The 17,319-nt window shown below is 40.1% G+C and overlaps 1 protein-coding gene across 3 annotated transcripts in view; it reads left to right on the forward strand.

Moving 5' to 3' along the window:
• The window catches only part of ERC2 (ELKS/RAB6-interacting/CAST family member 2), a 996,367-nt gene that overhangs the window by 759,575 nt on the left and 219,473 nt on the right, over positions 1-17,319 (forward strand). For all 3 annotated transcript variants that reach the window (XM_070360622.1, XM_070360624.1, XM_070360623.1), the window contains exon 14: positions 5,809-5,956. In XM_070360622.1, coding sequence (XP_070216723.1) covers positions 5,809-5,956 — 148 coding nt within the window. The remainder of the gene's footprint in view (positions 1-5,808; positions 5,957-17,319) is intronic.

Here is a 17,319-nt window from a genome sequence, read left to right on the forward strand (position 1 = left end):
GTTCCTCTTCACTTTCTGCCATAAGGGTGGTGTCATCTGCATATCTGAGGTTATTGATATTTCTCCCAGCAATCTTGATTGCAGCTCGTGTTTCTTCCAGTCCAGCGTTTCTCATGATGTACTCTGCATAGAAGTTAAATAAACAGGGTGACAATATATAGCCTTGACGAATTCCTTTTCCTATTTGGAACCAGTCTGTTGTTCCATGTCCAGTTCTAACTGTTGCTTCCTGACCTGCATACAAATTTCTTAAGAGGCAGATCAGGTGGTCTGGTATTCCCATCTCTTTCAGAATTTTCCACAGTTTATTGTGATCCACACACTCAAAGGCTTTGGCATAGTCAATAAAGCAGAAATAGATGCTTTTCTGGAACTTAGTATCCCTTACCCTCAAAAAAACAAAAAAAGCAAAAAACCCTGACTTTGAAACTATGGTTAATGAAAATCCATAACCATGCAGAGTTAACTCATAATGGAATAATCCATTAGTTAAGATGTATCAGAGTTATAAAAAGTTATTTTAAACTCATGAAGATTTTTGCTTTTATAAAACAAATGTAATGGCTCTGTCAGCCTAGAATTAAGAATTTGCTTTGCCTGACATCCCTGTAAGGGTATATCTAGGAAATGGCTAGATATAACCTTAACATATTCAGAACATCTCTCCAAATATCCTAAGTATGTAATGTTCATGTTTTTCTAGTTTTGTGTAATTTAAAAAACCCTTTGCCAATTACTCTTTGATTTAAGTAGACAGGAATTACTGAATATAGATATCAATCAAGATATTTTGGGAAAAAATATCATTAGTTTAAGGCCAGTCTTTAAATGAGGGTTTCTGAATATGTATAATCATTGCTACATTAATTTTATTCAGAGTTCTATCATTGCATAATACTAGTACTTATAAAAAGATTTCTTAGCCAAGAGCAAACAAAACAAACAATACAATAAGGACAAGTTTATGAAGAACAAAATTGTTACTTTGTATGGATATTAGTATTGATGAGTAGTTTTAAATACACTTTTATAAAAATGATTTTAAATTTATTTTGAGGTTTACTAATTAAGAATTATTAGATTTGAGGCTCTATTTAGTGACAACATCTGTAGAGATTTGGGGATTAATATGTTTCTTATTGAGAGAAAACTGGGAATTAGAAATTAATTTACTGGGACTTTTGATGTATTATAAGAAGAGCAATATATGTTAAATACATGAAAAGCCCAAGTTATAAAACTGTAGGAGAAAAGGAGTTTAGAGGAGTCATTCTTTAGGTTGATGATAACTTTTCAGTCAGTTTAGTCACTCAGTCGTGTCTAACTCTTTGCAGTCCCATGGACTGCAGCATCCCAGGCTTCCCTGTCTATCACCAACTCCAGAGCTTGCTCAAACTCATGTCCATCGAGTCGGTGATGCCATCCAACCATCTCATCCTCTGTCATCCCCTTCTCTTCCTGCCTTCAATCTTTCCCAGCATCAGGGTCTTTTCCAATAAGTCAGTTCTTTGCATCAGGTGGCCAAAGTATTGGAACTTCAGCTTCAACATGAGTCCTCCCAATAAATATTCAGGACTGATTTCCTTTAGGATGGACTGGTTGGATCTCCTTGCAGTCCAAAGGACTCTCAAGAGTCTTCTCTAACACCATAGTTCAAAAGCATCAATTCTTCAGCACTCAGCTTTCTTTATGGTCCAGCTCTCACATCCATACATGACTACTGAAAAAACCATAACTTTGACTAGACATGCATTTGTCAGCAAACTAACATGTCAGCTTTTTAATATGCTGTCTAGGTTGGTCATAGCTTTTCTTCCAAGGAGCAAACATCTTTTAATTTCATGGCTGCAGTCACCATCTGCAGTAATTTTGGAGCCCAAGAAAATAAAGTCTGTCACTGTTCCCATTGTTTCCCCATCTGTTTGCCATGAAGTGATGGGACCAGATGCCATGATCTTAGTTCTTTGAATGCTGAGTTTTAAGCCAGCTTTTTCACTCTCCTCTTTCACTTTCATCAAGAGGCTTTTTAATTCCTCTGCTTTCTGTCATAAGGGTGGTGTCATCTGCATATCTGAAGTTATTGATATTTCTCCTGGCAATCTTGATTCCAGCTTGTGTTTCATCCAGCCCAGCATTTCGTATGATGTACTCTGCATATAAGTTAAATGAGCAGGTTGACAATATACAGCCTTGATGTACTCCTTTCCCAATTAGGACCAGTCCATTGTTCTATGTCTAGTTCTAACTGTTGATTCTTGACCTGCATACAGATTTTAAGGAGGCAGGTCAGGTGGTCTGGTATTCCCAATTCTTGAAAAATTTTCTAGTTTGTTGTGATCGACATAGTCAAAGGTTTGATATAGTCAATAAAGCAGAAGTAGATGTTTTTCTGGAACTCTCTTGCTTTTTCTATACAATTACTAAAGTTATGTCATTCTAAATTTTGACCTAGAAGAGGAAAATGAATTTAAAAGGGTCATGGAACACAGGAATGAAAGTGAACATCGGGAGACTAGTTCGGAGATTGTTGTAATTGTTCAAGTGGGAGATGATGAGATTGTACCAGATGGGTATGTGTATGAAAATGTGTGTGTACACCTACCTGTACATAAAGAATGAGAAGGACAGAAAGAACATATGTAGCTTGATGGGAAAAATGAGCAAATTTTAGGTATGCCAAATATTTGAAGCATGTACCTGCAGTTTATTTTGTGACTGAAGCACTTCATTTACAATTTTTAAGTGTTTATTCTTACGATATTTTGTGGGAGGGAAGTATAACATAGAAAGATATAAGTATAAGAAAAAGTAAAAACCAGCCTATCTATTTCACCAGCATTAGATAATGCCTGTTAGCATTTTAATGTTTTCCCTCTCATTTCTTTCTATGAATATGGTTTTTTTGGGGGGGATATTGTGTATACATTTGCGTATCAAGAGCTGTGAAGGGTCTGAAATTTTTCTTATTGACATGCTAACAGGTTTGCCTGCCTCTGTTTCAGGGATGCAGGCAGAGAACCAGAGACTTTTGGGTTAGAGGCGTTGGCTTTATTGCTCAAGCATCAGTATATTTATGTCAAGACCCCATTCCATTCCCCAAGTTCTTTGGAGGCAAGACAAGAGGGCCAGATGAATAGCTGTATATGTAATGGGTTGCATTGAAGGATAGCAACCCTGAGTTCAGAGAACTTGAATCTTTTATAAGACAGGGCAGTAAGATGTGTGTCCTTTGCTCTGCAAGGAAACACTGTTATACAAGGCAGTAGTATATTTAGCCTTTGATTGTAACAGGAACACTGTGTGTATGTCTCAAGGCTATTCACTCTAAACAATCCTTGGAAACCTGTGAGAACAGAAGGTAGCACCTTTGCTCATAAAATATGCAGAAATATGAGGCTCATGGAGTCTCTCAACAAACATACATGTTCTCATATATCATTACATTTTTTAAATCAGCATTTTAAATGGCTGCATATAGCTATAAAAGATGAATCTTTGGGATATAGCATAATGTACTGTCAACTCCCAATTTTCCAAAAAATGATCTTTTTAGTTGTTTCCACTTAAAAAGTTTCACTTGGAAATTTCTACTTGGAGCAGAGTGGCAAAAACTATTGCACTCACCTTAGGTGTGTTGTAGCTAAATTGGAGTAGATAGCCGTTGAGCTCTCCCTGATTTGAAGTCTATGCAGCCTCTTCACCTTGGCCTTATATATAAATATGCAGTGGCTGTGAATGGCCGACATGTCTATTGTCTCAAGATATTATCCAGAAAGAGACAGGCTCTGTGAAGTTGACTATTAAAGCTGTTACTTGTAGTCTAGCCTACACTGGTTTTCTTCTGGAAAGTGGAGATATTTCCCAACATTTCTGCTGCTCACAAGTCTGATTGGGCCTCAGACAGAAGCTCCTACTGCCTGGCATGAGCAGGGCCCAGAAAAGTCCATTCAAATCCCTGTAGTGAAAAGGAAAAGAAATCGGAGATCCAAATAATGACCATCTTGTCCAAACATCTGGAGAGGGCCTGGTCTTCTTTTGGGAATTAAAGAAAGGCAAAACAGGACCATGACCAGGTTTCAGTCCTGGGGCTTGTGAGGAAAAAAAGTACTCAATATGGAGGCTTTCCTAGGGCTATAGGGTCTTCTAAATTATCTAGACTATTGCTGAAGTGACACAAATGGTTGAGACGAGGCCTCCTCAGAGGAAAGGAGGACTAAATGAAACATACCAAGAGGGCCATTTCTGAGTCAGTAATAGTCTCAGAAAATTCTAGGTTAAAATTTGTGACAGATGTTGACAGAAAATTGGACTATAAAATGGGAGGAAGCAACTGTAATACTTTTCTAAGTGAGCAGTGATCAGCAATTAATCAGCAGTCAAAGCACTGTAATTTTTTTAAATAAGAGAGTTTTCCAGTGGTGTCTTAAAAGTTTTTAGGAAGTGTAAACTGAACTTATTTATTTATCGAACAAACATTTTTGACACCTGCTTTATGCTCTTCTAGAAGCTGGAGAATTGGTGGTGCACAAGGTAATGGGGTTCGAATTCATGGAGTGTCAAGTCTGGAAAACAAACAAATAGTAGATATCTTAAGATTTTTTCAAGCAGTGAACAGTTCTATGAAAACAAAAAACAGTGTAACATGACAGACCAGTGGCTTGGGTACAAGGTGGAAGCTGAGAAGTCGCCTCTAGGGAGAGTGGCTGGAGAGGGCTTTTTCGAGCTGAAACATGAAAGGTGCTGTTTGTGGCCAAGGTATTCCAGGCAGAGGGAATGGCAGAGGCAAAGCTTAAGAGGTGAGAACAAGTGTAACATTTTCAGGGACTGGAAAAGAGATCAGGAACAAAATGTGACTGAGGAGGGAAAGAAAGAACAAGATGACCTCAGAGAGATGCTCAGGGCCAGTTGGTGTAACGAGTTGCAGGCATCAGTAAAGGATCTGAATTTAAAGTTTAGTGGGTGATAGGATGGACTTTTCATTCAACAGAATGGTGGAATCTGGATTTATATTGTTTTAAAGATTACTTTGGTCTCTGTACCAGGGTGGCAAGTGGTTAAGCTACACAAGTAGTTGCTGATGGGTGGGATAAGTTTGTAACAGTAAGTTAATTGAGATAGGGGATGTGTTTTGGTGTAAAACCTAATGAAATTATTGATGGATTGGCTCTGAGTGAACAGGAAGAAAGGGAGTCAAGGATAACTTCTAATTTAGAAACCTGGGCTACTTAGTGATTGGTGTTAAAATTACTGAGGTAAGAAAGACTGAGAAATGAGTGGTTCTTGGTAGAATGGTGGGGGAGTGTAACTAATTTCATTGAAAATTGAAAGGAGACCCTAGTAAATATCTCTGCATGCCTTTTTCAAAAGAAATTCTTGCATGATAAAAATAATACTTGATATTGAATTTGCTGCCCAACTCTATTGACTTGTCTTGGGATATCTAGAACTTTACCTGGCAAACGAATGGATAGATAGATGGAAGGATTCAACGGATAGGATTCAACAGTTGAATTACTGGATGGATAAATGGGTAGATGTCTTAGGAATGTGCAGACTGACTCCCTCCATTTCTTGTATACAGTTGTGTCTATGAAGCCATCAAAAGGTGTGTCTCAGAGGACACTGTGTGGGTCTCAGGGATTCTGATACAAACTACTTTGTCCATTCTTCTGAGAATCAAGGAAGCAGTTGTTTTTAATCACTATCCATAATTCCTCCACTTGAGACACCATGCTATGGCTCACTTCAACTATAAATGCTGATTTTTTTCACTTTATAAAAATCATCACAATATCTTTATTTTATCAGACAGGAAGCACTTCTTGCGGCAATCAGTGAAAAAGATGCGAACATTGCCTTGCTGGAATTGTCTGCCTCCAAAAAGAAAAAGACACAAGAAGAAGTCATGGCCCTCAAGCGGGAAAAAGATCGACTAGTGCATCAGTTAAAGCAGCAGGTGGGGCCTTTCGCATGACTGGTGTGTTTTGCTGGGTTGTGGGTTTGGAGTGCTTTCTCTGGGTTTAGTTACTCTTTGTTTTGCCGTGTCCATCCTGCATGCTCAAGCAGGTGAAACCAGGTAGGAGAAAAATAGTCCAAGTTGTCGCTGGAACATTTTATTGCTTTCCTGTTTTTGTGCATGTGCCTGGGCTTGTGTGGTTCTCAGCCAGCGCTGTTTTGCTTTCTTTTGTATTCACATCTCCCCAGAAATACCTCTCAGCTCTCTTCCTTCCGGTGGACTTTGTATGACTTCTGACTAAATCCTAGAAAGTACTAATTAAATTCTGGGCACTTTCTTTCCCATAGAACTTGTTACCTTCTGTCTTGCTCACTTTCTGGGCCCAATAATGACTCCCATTATCTAGTTCTTTCGATTTCTTTTTCTCCATACTTCCAACTTTGATTCTTCAATGATTTCTACCCAAACTTTCTGGCCAAGAACCAGCCCCTAGGCTTGGAGATAGCCAGGCTATGCGTGGAGACCCCTGTAGCCATTATTTAGTCAAATACTTTTTTAAACATTCATTTGCCACATTATCCTATTTTTCCCTCATCTAGGCCACTGTGTGTCTTTTGTGTGGCTTCCTGGAAGTGGCTTAAATGGAAATATTTATACCTAAAGCATATTGCAAAATCATCTCTGAAATCTTCAGACACGGTTTCTCCTCCATATATATATAACCTGAGCGCTTTTGGAATCAGTGGTTACAAATAGTCAGTTAGATTGCAGCTTCATTATGAAACCCACTCAACAGAGAATGCTTCAGTGATCTGTGGTCTCACGATGTGGCTATCATAGCTTAGCTGGGGCCACCCGTGGCTCTGAAGTTCTCTGAATGCCTGAAAAGATAAGCTCCCTCCTGTCACAATTGGGCCAACCCTTTCCCTCCCCAGGAAGGAAAAGGCATCCTTTGGCCCTGCACCAGAGTCTGATTTTCATGGGACTGCCTTACTAAGAGAGCAAGTAAACAAGCACCGCCATGCCTGGGTGCCCTCTCCTGCAGAGGGAGGGTGACCGTAACTGGTGGGTGTTGGGGTCATTCCACAGAGCAGCATGCCTTGCTAGAGCTGATCCAGAAGTTAGGGGCCACTTACATCTGACCACTTCGCTTGGGTCTGTGCACCTTCTATACTAGTTTTTCCACCCACTTGGCCATGGAAAGTCAAATTGGGGCTCCTTCTTTGCTTTCTCCTAGTTCCTTCCCTGTGCACCCTGCATCCTCCCCTCCTTCACGTAACCATTGTAGCTTTCTCCCACAGGCTTATAGACCTAAGAAACAGCCCCTGACCTCGAACATACCATGCAGTTGTGATGCTAGCTACAGCCCAGATATTACGGCCAAGTACCATGGGTCCAGCTATGATGCGTACATGATCCAAAGGTCTCAGGTCAGTCAGCTGCTGAGGAGACACTCGCCCCCACCATTGGGGTTGGGGGTGCATAAGAGCTACATCATATCTTGACCTTCAGCTCTTCTGATGATTTCCAGTATTCATTGGCCATAGAGTCTAGAACCATTGATGAGAGCACTGTATCTTGATTTATAATAAAATTGTATTTATTATGTATTTGCCAATGGTTCTAGTATTGATGGTCACCTTACAGGTCCACCTCTTCTGAAATAGGCTGCACTGCTGTAAAAATGAGATTGGCAGAGGGCTTACTATCAGGCTTCTTGAATTACATTTGACTTTTTATCTCTTAGATACTTTCCTCCCCAAATCTCTCTATACTCTTCCCAGTAAGGAATTTTTTTAAGGCTGTTTTTTGTTTTTTTTCTTTCTTTCTCAGCATCATGAAAATGCACTCCTGGATTCCAGGAAGGATTGAGTGTAGCCCTTCATTCTGCTCCTGGGAAACTGTACAAAGCCTGCACTATTCACGACAGGCTGGGTTTTGGGTATCATGGGGCACATTTGGGAAACCCCAGCCATGCACAGTTAGGCTCCTGCCTGGGCTAAAAGCAGGGTCTGAAGAACTGTTGTGGAAAAAGAAGCAGCAAAGGAGGAGGATGGGCTTCTTTCCCTGACTTAGGTTTGAAATTCTTCCCCAGAAATTCTTCTGTGACCCTCCTGGCCACAGAGCAAGAAAAAAATGTCAATTTATGTATTTTTGTTGCAGATGATAATGAGTCTGAAAATAATAGTAATTGGCTTATAAAAGCATGCCATTTTTATTGAGAGTTTACTTTGTGCTAGGAAGGGAATCCAGTGTCCCTGGGGGACTTACTCTGTCCCACAGTCCTCACAGCAGCCCTGTGATGTGTCAAGATTACTTGCTCTTTCTGGGGTCCGTAACTGAGACTCAGAGTACAGAATAACCAGCCCAACATACAGAGCTTATAAGTGATAGAGCTCAGATTTTATATAGCCCATCTGAGTCCACATATACCCCACCATGTTTAGGAGGCAATTCAGAGTTGCAAGCCGATGGATATTCCAGAAATTCTGAGGTCCTTTTATCTTTGTATACCTAAAGTAGATGCCAGAAACCCATTTGAGAATGGTCTCCAGCCAGCCATTCATAAAGAATAGTTCTGCCTAGAGCTCTTAGGCTTAGGATGTTTGATCACATAATGACTGCTAGTACTTTTAAACTCCCATCATGTGCCAGGTGTGGGTCAAAGGGCTTTATATACATTAACTCATCAACTCCCACCAAAGAGGAAGAGCCGATGCTCTTACAGAGAAGGAGCCAGAGGTCTGGAGAGGTTGGGTGTGCTGCTCAGGCTTCATAGCTGGACACACCATGATGCTTGAACAGACATTTTTGCCACACAGCTTTAAGTGGAGTTTGCGTTTGGCATCTGGAGTTTCACTGTGTAGGTCAAATTTTTATTCCAGCACTTGTTAGTTGAGTGATCATGAGCAAAATACTGAACCTCCCTGAGCTTCAGTTCCTCATCTGTAAATTGGGCTAATACATGATTTAGAGGGTTGTTTGTGAGTATAATGTATATAAAGTGATTTGCACATGCCTGATAGACAAATGTTCCAAATATGTGTGAGCTCCCATTACTACCACTGCTACTAGTAGTAGTAATAGATTTTATCACTACCAACCCTCAGAGATAGTTTAACTTTTATTTCATCTTTGTTGTTTTTCACATACCTTGGAGTCACAGCTCATTGAGAACATACTGTTGAAGCACTGGAGATAGAGCAGACAATTGTTGGCACTAAAGCCTTCCTGGTCCCCGTACCCCTAAAACCCAAGCACTTGGGGAGTGATGAGCAGATGTGTTAGGAGTTGTAGACCCCAGTTCCCAACCTGCACTGAACAGGCCCACAGCACTTATTAAATTTGTTTGGTTTATGTATGCATCCCTCATAGATAACAGTCAGAGAGGACATCCCAGGGACAATGAGTCCCAGACCTCATTTGTCATCACCCACATAATTGACCTGAGATACCCAGGCCAATGGGAGGGAAAAATCATGGGTCTGGGGATTTTGAGGCAGGTGGGCACATGAGAGATATTACCCTATTCAGGCTGCCTTTTGAGCTCATACCGTGCAGAGCTCTGCCCATAGCAGTCTCATTGACTGAACATGAGTGCGCATTCAACAACCCCCTAACTATTGCACTTTGCCAAGCACATAGTGGGCACCAAATAAATATTGTTTTGTGTGAATAATTGCTTGATTTCCACAAGCCAGGTCTACACCAAGTGTTTTCTGTAAACATGGTTTACAAACATTATCTCACTTTTTCCTCATAAGCAACCAACTACCCAATGCATTGCATACTCATGTCCATCGAGTTGGTAACGCCATCCAATCATCTCATCCTCTGTCGTCCCCTTCTCCTCCTGCCTTCAATCTTTCCCAGCATCAGGGTCTTCTCCAAGGAGTCAGTTCTTCACATCAGGTGGCCAAAGTATTGAAGTTTCAGCTTCAGCATCCATCCTTCCAGTGAATATTCTAAAGGTACATCCCACGATATGCTCATCACACTCTAGCTCTCACTGCTGAAAATTCTTCCCTGGCTTCCCTTGCTGGTAGGATAAAGACAAATTTAAACCAACATGCTATCTGCCTTGTACATGCAATTCCCGCTGCCTGGAACACATTTTCTTCTTTTCCTCACATAGTTAACACCTACTGGTTCAATTCAGTCTCAATCCAACATCACCTTTTCAGGGAGGCCTTATGGGACTTTCTCAATTGGGTCAAATCCCCAATTTGGCACTCTTGTAGCACATGTACATCATTTAATTGCACTAGAACAGATGCAGTTTTTGCGTTTGTTTTGGTGATTATTTGGGTAGAAACTATCTGTCCTGCTAGTTAATGAACTCCATGAAGACTGTGAATGTGACCTCATGACTTTTTTTTTTTTGGCTGACCATTTACAGCTGCTAACATTTGCTGGTTGGCATTCAACGAATGTTGGTTGACTGTATAAATGATTGAATGATTGAATTGCCAGAGCAGCTTATTAAAAGAAGAGACTTCCTTGATCAATCATGACTTTAGACAAAATTGAGCCTCATAATTCTGCCTGTAATATTCCAGGAAGCCACTATCGGAGTTGGTAAAAAGACATGGAGACGTGTTTGCTGAAAGATGACCACAGAATTGGTGCTGTGTTCTTTCTTGCCATGTTGCAAGACACTTTGCAGAGATGACTTTTACCACACTTGAATTTTTGCAGGACCATCTATTTTGAACCCTTCAGGTCCCTTCCAGTTTGGGAGGTGTTTTGTTTTTTGTTTTTTGTTTTTTTTTTAATTAAATGTACTGAGTTTCTAGATATGGCAAAGATGATTTGCCATTATGAAAGGAGTCCCTCCTTTTCTTTCCGGAAAATGTCTGAGCTTCTTATAAATTAATTTGCCCCGGAATACCTAAACTCCCATTAAACGCCTTTCAAAAGAGCCAGAGAAGGTGATATGAAATGAGTTCAGAAATGCCAGCTATGTTTAACCACAAAAGAATCTTTATGACACTCTGGGTTTTGACCCTTGAGTTGATTCTAGGCTGGACACCTTTATATAGGTGAGAGCAGTACAAATTAACTATCTGTAACTTGTTGCTTACAGAAAAATATAAGGGATTAATCATAGTTTGGTAGTAGACATATAAGTCTATCTGACTTTTGTATTCTTCCCAATTCCGTTTCCTTGCAAGTACACACCTCTGACACTTACACCACCTCTCTTTAAAAAAAAAAAAAAAAATCTGCCTTCCAGATTTTTGCCATTTGAGGAGAGGGATTCAACTAGGAATTCATTAAGGTTTTTTATCTTTATTTTGTATTTTTGTTCTTCCTCTAAGGATGCTAGTTCTAAAAATATTGTTAAAATTTACAATCTTTCCTTCTTTTGTGTCTTGGATCCAATCCCCCCAACTCTTTTCCTCCATCCTTGAAGAAAGGACTGACATCAAAATAATTAATTCTGAAATCACTGGATTTTCCTGCTGCTAAAGGGTTTTTGAAGAAAGCTTAAAACTAAGTCTTACCCCCTAAGCCTTATTCCCAAATGTTCCCTTGTGTGCTGAAGTAGTGAAATGCACATCCTTGATGAAAATGCCTTTTTTAAAATGAGGGCCAGATACTATTGTTCAGTTAAAATTAGAACCAGCTTATTTCTCAGAGCCAGTTAGAATACTTTTGTGATCAGAGATAAATTGTGCTTGGTTTTCTTTTCCCTTTCCTACTAGTTCTGGGCGTTGCTTTTGGTTACCAGGAAACACACTGGTCAGTTGGGAGCAGGAAGGTATTAAGACCAGGAGACTAGTCCACTGATTCTCTATGTTGCCCTCCAGAGCTTGCAGAGAAGAGAAGTCCTATATCCAGGTTAACGTTCTGGACGCTGTGGAGATCTACACAGTATAATTGATTTTCGTAGGGCCTGACTCTCCTCTGTAGTGTCCAGACCATCACAGGATTGTCTCCAAGAATTAGCCACGCCAAGAGTGGGAGAAGGCAGATGCTGCCGCAGAAAGTGTTCAGGAAAGCTGGTTCTAAGGGTGAGATTCCAGCCAAAATTGGATCTCGCCACAGGTAGAAGCGTCCCGTCAAGAAAAACAAGAAGCACCCGAGTGGAATGGTTCACCGGGCATTTCTTTCTCTCTCTGCTGGGGGCCTCATGTGGTTGTGCTTCCCATTTACACTTCCATTACATGGTATGCAGATGACTTTTAATTATGCTTTATGGTTTGGGAGGTGAACACAATTGAACAGTGGTGAAGGAACTCCATGCAGTGGGGTTTCCATAGCTTCATGTTGTGGTTGGACAAGTGCCAGAAAGCTTGATGTGATCCCAACATTGTAATGCATCACAGACTTGCCCTAGATCAAATTGCTGAAATGCAAATGCATTGGTTTTTACTGTAGACTCACTTTGGGTTAAGCTGTTCATGTCCCACTGGTAGAATCTAGCCACATCTCTATTTATCATTGACTTCAGTGCCAAGTGTCTTTACAGTTTGTTTTGGAGAACCCCTTTAAAAAAAAAAAAGAAATACTCATTCTCTCTACAGCAGGCCAAGGCCAGGGCATTCTCACAGAGGTAAAACTTGAAGTTTTTGGTATTACTGAAAACACTTTACTCTTAGTGTCCCAGTGATTGGTCAGGACACTGGTCTGCTCTCTTAGCCTGAAGACATTTTTTATTCCAGGCAGCTGGTGCCTCAATCTCAGTACTCAGGGAATGCATTTGGTTTGCTGGTTGCATCACAAATTAGCACTCAAAGACTGTGGAGGCTATGTGTTTTCCTCTGTGATTCCATATGTTTCTCTAATCTTTGTTAGAAATACACCTTCCAAAACCATCAGGCTGACTCTGGTGGACCACTTTCTCAGTCTCACACTTGAAGGAAGCCATGTTTTAAAAACCATTTTAGTTCTCTTCCCTAAACATTTGTGAAGGTACTGTGTAGAGCACTATTGGGCTGTAGAAGGAGATGTTGATACTGACTTTGTCCTTGAGCCTTGGGATTTTATCATCTCTACCACCTATAAGGCAGATATTAGCTCATAAAACAGATGACAGAGCACACTGCTTTTTTTTTTTTTTTGGTGCAGAAGCATTACCAATGTTTAAAAATCTTTGCTTGCTTGAGGGAGCAGGAAATGACTTTACGCAGAAGTAGGAGTTCCTGTGAATTTTGTGATTGGCAATTCATAGCCTAGCTTTTGTGACAAATGCCTATCCACCAATGATACTTTGTGTTTTCAAGTATCCAAATATCAAGTATCCAAGTATCTAGTCTTAGAAAAGCTTATTCTTTGCTTTTGGAATATACCTTTTAAGTAGAAAAACTTGAACAGACAGACTTTACCCCTTCATTCCCCCACTTTTAGAAATACAGAAAGGGAGAGATGGGTCTGACTTGTAAGTTTTAGAGTGATCTGCCAGCTTTCTTTCAGTAATTTGAAGCACTGCTGTAGTATCTAGCTGTTGGCAGAGTACATCAGAATAACAGGCTTAGCTGAAGGTGACCAAAACAGAGAATAACATACAAATGCCAAGAAGATCTCTCACGTGCTTTTTCTGTTTTTTTTTTTTTTTATTCAAATTTCACATCTGTGCTCTATTTTTAAACATTTATTCTTTAAGTGATAACGCATGTTTTACCAAGCCTCTTATTGGATTAGACATGTTTGAAATCCCCTCAACTTTAACCTGTTCATTACTGCCTTCAAGAACATTCAGATCTCCCACCAAAGCAGAGAGTATATATGGGGAAATTTTCCAAGATGTCAGCCACTGGGGAGCCATTGTGTTTTGGGGAGGGAGGGGTCCAGTGGTTGTGCTGTGTAGATCTGGGGGTGTCTTAGGCTGACGTTGCTTTAAGAGGAATCTAGTGTGGGTGTAATGTGTGCAGCACTTTTCTTCATTGTGATAGTTTTTTGTTGTTGTTCACGTTTTAAAGTAGGAGGAGCCAACAGCTTTTGAGCTCTTCAAAACTAGGCTAGGAATTCTAAATATAGTATCTCATTTAATTCTCGCAACAACTCTGAAAACCAGGTGTTATAAATTCCATTTTGGAGATGAGGAAACTATGGTCTAGGAACTGGGCAAAGATGCCACAGTTTGTGAGGGGTCTCATTGACCTCTCCATGGTCTTCCCAGCGGATGTCCCCAACTTGATGCAATACCTCTTCAGTCATAGCCCCCCTGACCTGGGGCTGAAAAGGAGCATAAAATACAGGCTTTGTTCTGTGACCCTGAGCACTACTCCTAGCACGTCCCGCTGCCCCAGCCAGCTCCCGCCTTGACCCTGGGGTCACATGTGCAGGCTGGGGAGAGGGACTTATCTCATCCTGCATCACCAGGCTTACCCGCTGCCAAGGGAGAGGGGGCTGCAGGCTTGATCACGTGTGTTGCATTTTCCGCTTTCCCACATGAATTGTTGACATTTGCCTCTTGGAGCCTTTGTGTTTCATTCTCAAGATTTCTGCTTGAAAGCCTTTTTCTCCTTTAGATTTCTGGTTTCTTCTTTATCATTTAACATATAAAAACAGGCTTCTCTTGATCCCTTTTTGTCTCTCCCTTCTTTCTATCCTCTCATCATATAATTAAAAGTCCTTTCAGTTTGTCTTCACCTTATCATCTCACATGAATTGAAAAAAGATCCGACTTCCTGCCCTTGTGTCTTCCTGACGCTGAATTTCAAAATGAAAGAAAAGTCCTTCCCCTGGCCCCCTTTTTGCTTCATACTACCCCTTGAATAACTGTGTTTAAATTAGACTGATTTTGTCATTGATCAGCATTGTTGCATGGACTGAGTTTACCATTTCCTGACTTCAGAATTTTTTTTTTTTTTTTTGCTTTTTCAAATAATAATTTAATAGGAAAAGGATTTTCACTTTCCTCTCTCCTGATTACAGAAAGACAATTATTAAACTCAGAATTTAAAATTTCTAGTAGTTTCTCTTTACTCTTTCTTAATTCCATATTCTTTTGGGGAAATGTCACTTTCTTTTCTTTTATTCTCTGCAACATGCAGAGATAAAAGTTCCAGAATCCCTCATATTTACTGTTTTTTTTTTTTTAATGTAGCACTATATTATTAATAAGAAATCATAAGGATTTAATTTTGTAACTATTCCTATAATGTAAATGATACTTTTCAAAGTTGAAAACACATAAATAAATGTTTTATGGTAAAGATAATATATGCTCACTGTAGAAACTTAGAAAAATGTAAATAAAAAACTAAGATCACCCATAATCCCACCACTCAGAAATAACTGTCATTAAGATTTATAGTTTCCTACATTCCATTGTCTACATGCATATTTGAACAAAGACATGACATACTACATAATAGAGGTTTTTTAGCTTTCACTTTTCACTTTCACGCATTGGAGAAGGAAATGGCAACCCACTCCAGTGTTCTTGCCTGGAGAATCCCAGGGACGGGGGAGCCTGGTGGGCTGCCATCTCTGGGGTCACACAGAGTCAGACACGACTAAAGCGACTTAGCAGCAGCAGCAGCCTTATAAATGTTTAATGTTGTATGCATTTTCCCATGTCCTTAAAAGCCTTCAAACACATATATCTTGGTTCTATGATTTCTATCATTGCCATAATTAATTTTATCATTCTCCTATTGTTAGGATCTCAATTGTTTCTAGTTTTTCAGTATTAAAATCACACTTGGTGAACATTTCAATCCATGAATCTTTTTTTTTTTTCCATGTTATTTTCTTTAAGATTAATGCCCCAAAGTTGAAATACTAAAGTCATGGGTATTCTAAAGATTTTAAAAAATTAAACAATAGCTCTCATCAGCAAAGTAGTTGACATTTAAAATTTTTTACATAAATGTCAACTGTTTAAGTCTGTCTCTAACATGCCAGTCATAGATTTGGGAAAGAATATTCTAGTACAAGTGATAGATAAACTTAGAGAGCAAGAGGCAGAGGAAAACTTTTATGACTTTAAGGGAATAGTTATGAGGAAGAAAAAAATGGGCAGTTCATTCAACAACTCTTTATTGAGCATCAGCTATATGCCAGATACTGTTCGGGGCACTGAGGATACCATAGGGAACAACACAAAAATCCCTGCCCTGGGGGAAGCTTGTATTCTAGTGGAGAGCACAAATAAGAAACAAAATAAAGACATTGAATCTATAGCATGTTAAATGGCAACAGATGTTATGAAGAAAAATGAAGATGATGTTCTGATGTTCTGTGAGGTGTCTGGGGGTGCTTTTGAATAGGACATCCCCAGGATGCCTCGTTGAGAAGAGGACAGGTGGACAAAGGCTTGCTGGGAGGTGGAGCACTGCTGGGGAGGGAGTGGTCAGTGCGGACCAAGTGCAGCCTGGAGAGTTGGAATCTGTTCTTCTCAAGTCAGATCCCAAGTGCAGTTGCTGAGTTGACAAGGTGGGGGAGCCAGAACCCCACAACACCAATGTTTAGATGAGATTAATTTTTAAAAAATGAGCACACAACAACCACAATCCTACTCCATTATCTCTACCCTGATGTGGTCATTGGGAAATGCTCAATGGACACAGCCAGCAAATCTTTATTGAAATGATCTTTGCAACAGTTTAAGAATGAAATCTTGCAAGGAAGTTACAGGTTCAGTTTGGACAGAGAGGTGATCCATTTCAGAAAACAATGATTGGTCAACAACAGTGGTATCTCAGAAGGTCTCAGTCCAGAGTGGTTCTTACGCCACAGAAACATCTGATTAACTGATCATCTCGAAGCTGGTTTATTTTCTTTCTCTCATGGCTCAGCACTCCTGAAATTATAAACCCAGCTCAGAAGCCACCCAGAAACCCTACTACTTTGGGCCGCCTTGGGTGTGCCAAAGCCTCTTTGGCTGCTAGGGTATGAAGCAGGTATGTGTGGGGGCCCAATATTCTCTAAGATGTCTGACTCTAGCAGCTGTCTAGAAAATATGATGTTGAATCTTTAATCTGTAAACAAAATAAGGGAACCCATCTTACCAGGAAAGCCCTGGCAGGTGATAGAAGGTGATCCTTCTGAGAATGAACCTGAGGGTCAGAGTTCCAGCCCCGCTCTGACCCCCAACATACTAAGAAACTTTAGGCAGCTCCTTTTGTTTCTCTCTCACAGGCTGAGCTTCCCCATCTGTGAGGTGAAGGGATTGAACTAACAGACGTCTTAGTTCTTTGCAGTTTTGAAAGGCAGAAACTATTCCAGTGCATTCATACATAGAGTACACTGAGTACTTGATCTACACCAATGACTTTGAAGATGCCCAAGCAAGTCACAATATTACTTTGATAGAGCTTGCAGTTGAGTGGAGGAGATATATTGTTCAGTAAGATATTAATGCAGCTATTATTTCTTGAAGAAATTATATTCTAGGCACAACATTATAC

The sequence above is a fragment of the Bos mutus genome, chromosome 22, assembly GCF_027580195.1.
Source record: "Bos mutus isolate GX-2022 chromosome 22, NWIPB_WYAK_1.1, whole genome shotgun sequence".
Lineage (NCBI taxonomy): Eukaryota > Metazoa > Chordata > Mammalia > Artiodactyla > Bovidae > Bos > Bos mutus.